The sequence below is a fragment of the Mastomys coucha genome, unplaced genomic scaffold (genome assembly GCF_008632895.1).
Source record: "Mastomys coucha isolate ucsf_1 unplaced genomic scaffold, UCSF_Mcou_1 pScaffold21, whole genome shotgun sequence".
Classification (NCBI taxonomy): domain Eukaryota; kingdom Metazoa; phylum Chordata; class Mammalia; order Rodentia; family Muridae; genus Mastomys; species Mastomys coucha.
In genome coordinates, this window is record NW_022196904.1 from 34,658,482 (window position 1) to 34,664,559 (window position 6,078).

Here is a 6,078-nt window from a genome sequence, read left to right on the forward strand (position 1 = left end):
AAATAATATAAAATACCTTGGTGTGATTGTAATTAAGCAAGTAAAAGATCTGTATTCAAGTCTCTGAAAAAGGAAATGGAAGAAGATCTCAGAAGATGGAAAGATCTCCTATGCTCATGGATTGGCAGGATTAACATAATAAAAATGGCAATCTTGCCAAAAGCAATATACAGGTTCAATGCAATCCACATCAAAATTCCAACTCAATTCTTCACAGACTTAGAAAGAGCAATTTGCAAATTCATCTGGAATAACAAAAATCCTAGGATAGTGAAAACTATACTCAACAATAAAAGAACCTCTGGTGGAATCACCATCCCTGAACTTAAGCTGTACTACAGAGCAATTGTGATAAAAACTGCATTGTATTGGCACAGTAACAGGCAAGTGGATCAATGGAATAAAATTGAAGACCCAGAAATGAACCCATACACCTATGGTCACTTGATCTTTGACAAAGGAGAGAAAATCATATGGTGGAAAAAAGACAGCATTTTCAACAAATGGTGATGGCTTAACTGGAAATCAACATGTAGAAGAATGCAAATTGATCCATTCCTATCTCCTTGTAAAAAGCTCACATCCAAATGGTTCAAGGACCACCAGATAAAACCAGATACAATGAAACTAATAGAAGAGAAAGTGGGGAAGATCCTTGAGCACCTGAGCACACAGGAAAATTTCCTGAAGAGAACAATAGCTAGCTTATGCTCTAAGATCAAGAATTGACAAATGGGACCTCATAAAATTACAAAGCTTCTGTAAGGCAAAGGACACTGTCAATAGGCCAAAATGAAAAAAAAAAAAAAACAGATTTGGAAAAGATCTGTACCAATCGTACATCTAATAGAGAGCTAATATCCAATATATACAACGAACTCAAGAAATTAGACTCCAGAGAACGAAATAACCCTATTAAAAATGGGGTACTGAGCTAAACAAAGAATTCTCAACTGATGAATGCCGAATGGCTGAGAAGCACCTAAAAAAATGTTCAACATCCTTAGTCATCAGGGAAATGCAAATCAAAACAACCCTGAGATTCCACCTCATTCCAATCAGAATGGATAAGATCAAAAACTCAGGTGACAGCAGATGCTGGCAAGGGTGTGGATAAAGAGGAACACTCCTTCATTGCTGGTGGGATTACAAGCTGGTACAAACACTCTGGAAAACAGTTTGGCAAGTCCTCCAGAAATTGGACATAGTACTACCAGAGGACCCAGCTATACCACTCTTGGGCATATACCCAGAAGATGCTCGAACATGTAATAAGGACACATGCTCCACCATGTTCATAGCAGCCTTATTTATAATAGCCAGAAACTGGAAACAACTCAGATGTCCATCAACAGAGGAATGGATACAGAAAATGTGCTTCATCTACACAATGAAGTACTACTCAGCTATTGAAAACAAAGAATTTATGAATTCTTAGGGAAATGGAAGAATTTGGAGAATATTATCCTGAGTGAGCTAACCCACTCACAAAAGAACACACATGGTATGCACTCTCTGATAAGTGGATATTAGCCCAGATGACCAGAATACACAAAGTTCAATCGACAAACCACAAGAAACTCAAGAAGAAGGAAGACCAAAATGTGGATACTTCGTTCCTTCCTAAAAGGGGGAACAAAATACCCATGGAAAGAGTTGCAGAGACAAACTATGGAGCAGAGACTGAAGGAAGGATGATCCAGAGACTGCTCCACCTGGGAATCCTTCCCATAATCAATCATCAAATCCAGACACTATTGTGGATACAAGCAAGTGCTGGCTGACAGGAGCCTGATATAGTTATCTCCTGAAAGGCTCTGACAGTACCCAATTAATACAGGAATAGAGGTTCACAGCCATCCATTGGAATGATCACAGGATCCCCAATGAAGGAGCTCAAGAAAAGACCCATGGAGCTGAAAGGTTTGCAGCCCCATAAGATGAACAACATATGAACTAACTAGTACCCTCAGAGCTGCCAGGGACTAAACCACCAACCACAGATTACACATGGTTGGACTAATGGCACCAGCAGCATATGTATAGCATAGGTTTGCCTAGTTGGTCATCAATGGGAGTAGAGGCCCTTGGTCCTGTGAAGGTTCTATGCTCCAGGGTAAGGTTATGCCAGGGCAAAGAAGTGGGAGAGGGTAGGTTGGTGAGCAGGAGGAGGGGGGAAGGAACAAGCTTTTTGTTGTTGTTGTTGTTTTTCCTTTCTTTTTCTTTCTTTTTTTTCTGAGGGAAAAGCAGGAGGGGAGATATCATTTGACATGTAAATAAAGAAAATATCTACTCAAAAAAGAAAGTAAACATAGACAGATGATAGATAGATAGATAGATAGATAGATAGATAGATAGATAGATAGATAGATAGATAATTAGATAGATGATAGATAGGTAGATAAGTAGATGAGAGTTAAATAAATAAAAAATAATGAGAAAGAGAGTTGACACCAATCCAAAGTAGGAAAAAGAATGAGCAATGCCGGACTATCAGCAGTTGTGGAGGAATATTAACTCTGATAATTTGCTAGCCAAACTGAGAATTGATCTCATCCCAGAAACCTCAAGAAATCCAGTCTACAATATATGGAATAGTCAAGTGGAAGCAGTGTGATGGTCTCATGTGGCACAAATTTCAATGTGATTTTATCTTCACGCTTATGCTCCCAAGGCCTGAAGACATCCAGATTACCTAAGATTAATTTACAACTAGGGCAACAGGGTATTTGTGGGTCACAAAAGTTCACCTACTGTCCTTTGCATTTGGGAATTATGTTATGGTTAATCAGTGATAAAAGAAGATACCAAGAGTATCTAACTACCATATTTTTGTGTTTTGGCTGGCATTGAAAAAGGCAGTCTATTTCAGGGTTTTTATGTAGAATTCCCATTGACATATAACATCATTGTATCCAAGGAGTTCCTTTTACAATTCAGTGTTAATAGTTTATAGGAGTTTCCTATTATACTTATTCACATGAAATAAATAATTGGCATCAAAGTTCCAGATGTTCTAATTATAGAATGTACAGTTTGATTATAGTTTCAAAAATAAAATATTCTTAGTACTAAAGTGTGAATAAAAATCACTCAGTTTTCTAACAATATCTCATGTCTCAGTCACTACTATTCATATAAGATATGAAGTAGGATTGCCTGGTCTTTTCATCTAGTTCCAAATCATATATATACCATATTGTGTTATGAAAATTTTATCCTATTATGATGTCTTAGTTTTGTTAGTGTTGTTTCATTATTCTCCCATAGAATCTTGTTATTTCCTAATGACAGACAGAAAGTAGATCTGATGGAAAAGGCAGTTGGCAAGGAAATAGGATTATTAACTCTGATATATTTTCCAGAGAAACTGAGAATTGGTCACATCCCAATAGAAGGAAGGGAAACTGTAATTAGGATATATTATGTGAGAATAACAAGCTACTTTGAATAAATAAAACAATCACAATTTCAAAAAAATTCTCCCTGTTCTCAGAGAATGATCCTTCTGTTGTCTGTTTTGTTCTTTTTGTACCTGTTTTTATTGAGTTATTCCATACATATCCATGAATGGTATTATTTACAAATTTTTTTTCTCTTACTACACTTTATACTCTCTTCCTCCACCTTCTTTAATAAAGAAAAGTTCTCCTCTTGTATGTGATTGTGTCTCCCTACCCACTGCAGGCAACTTAGGAATGTCTTAAAAAAATATATACCAGCCATGTTTTCTTTGATTTCATTTAGAAAATATTAAAACAAATGTTCGATTATAACTGAAAATTATTTTTTGCTTTTGTCTGGTTGCTGTTATTGCTGTATATGAGGTATTTTAATAGTCATTTTTTTGTCTATGGTTCTAGTGGCGTCTATAGGTTCCTTTGATCTTTTGTTCATCTTACTTAAAAGTGTGAAGGAGTTCTTCAAATTTATTAAAACATAATGTTTCTGTGAAATTGAATTTCTATAATAGTGTTCATTTGTGAACATATTGGTGTACTTTTATTATATAGGAAAATATTTCTGGATATAATGAAAAGGGTTAGCAATCATGACTCTTAGTGTTTGACAATAGGAACACTAGATTCTCTCTTATCAACACTTATTTCCGAGGTTTAAGTTAAGGAAGAAGAATACTGTGTAATAACAACAATGATATGAAGAAAATTTTGTTTAATTTAAAGGAAAGAATAGCAAACAGTGGTGAAGAACAGTTTTGTATCCATTAAATTTCAGAAAATGTTTCTGATATGACAAAGGTATATTTTATGCATGTTTGAAATCTTCAAAGAATTGGTAAAAATGTCAGAAATGAAAAAAAGAAACATAATACAGCAGCCTAGAAATTGGTTCCTGATGTGACAACATTTTTCATTTCAATATGTTGCCATGTATCCACTTGACAGTGTTTACTGCTATGTATTGTAAATCAGTAACTTAGTATGCACTCACCTTCATACGTCCTATGGACAATTCAATCGTGTCTACATATAAGTGAAAGTGTGCACCATTTGGAAAATATGGGCTGAACTTTCCTAACTTCACTTTAATCCCAAGGTGCTGTGAAAGATTTCCAAAATGAAAAATGTCATATTCTTCCTGCACTGTTACTCTCTGTTTAATAATCACTTTGTCTCCAAGAGGATTAGTGAAGTGGGTCTTTCTCAGAAAGGAGTTTACCTAAAAGATAAGCAGTTCACTATAATGTACATACCATTCCTTCATGTCATAAAATGTATTTTGATTTCATAGTAAAGCCAAATATATTTAAAGAATAATAGAGAGAAATCACAACATATGCAATTTGATAAATGAAATTATTATAATCTTCCAAGAATTTAAGTACTCTCAGTAAAGACTACCAAAAACAAACAGAGAAAAACACAGAAACAAACACAGAATATGCAATACACACTCACACACACACACACACACACAAACACACACACATACATTAACACAGAGAGATATTCATGTCTTTTCCAAGTCATGCATATAATACAGCTATACACTTACTTTTTTTGTCTTTTTCTTTTCTTTTTTTATTATTTTATTATTTTATATCCTCTCAGCTATACACTTGCTTACACACAAATATACATACCTGTTGACACTCATATGTAAATATTCAGGCACATAAAAGACAATATGCACTAACTAAAATCACAGATATGAAATCACAAAAGTACATATACTGGTACACATACAAACACACACATACACACACATAGACTGACAGGAATACATGGGGAGAGGTTTTACTATATAAGCACCAGCCCTGAATGATATTGACACAGAGAAACTTATATTCACACCTAATCACAAAAAGGCAGGCAAAGGCCATGACAAGTACAAAATAATAGGCAGACATATACATAGTAAAGCAAATACAAATACATATATGTGCATAGAGACACTTACAAACTAAGTACAATGTACACAAAGACGAATACTCTGAAAAAACTCAAAGAAACATACATACATATATAAACAAACACACTTATAGGAATTCATGCATAGAAAAAAATTGTTGCTCACTTCTGCAGTCATACAGAGAAATAAACATGCTTTTGAAAGCAGCACAAATATAAACACAGATACAGAAAAAGAGTAAAACATATACAGATTGAGAAAGATACACTCACACATATAAACACATTTCTACAGATGGAAATGAATACCAGCATTATTTCTTACTTAATTTCTCTCAGAAATCCAAATAAATTCTCCAGAGCATACACTGGGGGAGGAATCACTGGAGAACCCTAATGAAAACTATTCCTTAAAATGATTTCCATATAATTGACAAATATAAACACTCATCTTCTCATCATGGAGAAAATTGATGAGGAAGGACTGTATATATACAATATTGGAAGGGGTATTCTGATGGATATTCGGGTGCTCTGTATAAAGATACACATTTTCATTGCTAATCTGTGAATTCTATTTTCATTCACATTCAGAACAATCTCTGGATTACCTTTTTAAAGCAAAAAAAAAATGTTAAGACACCTATCTATTTTGGAAAATATTTCCTATTTCCTTAAATCTGGGCATCTGAGAGACTCTAAACAG

General features: G+C 34.5%; 1 protein-coding gene across 1 annotated transcript in view; it reads right to left on the reverse strand.

The window, feature by feature from the left end:
• LOC116101206 (vomeronasal type-2 receptor 116-like) overlaps positions 1–6,078 on the reverse strand; it is a 19,440-nt gene that overhangs the window by 8,646 nt on the left and 4,716 nt on the right. The window contains exon 2 of the mRNA XM_031384856.1: positions 4,453–4,680. Within this exon, the coding sequence (XP_031240716.1) occupies positions 4,453–4,680 (228 nt within the window). The remainder of the gene's footprint in view (positions 1–4,452; positions 4,681–6,078) is intronic.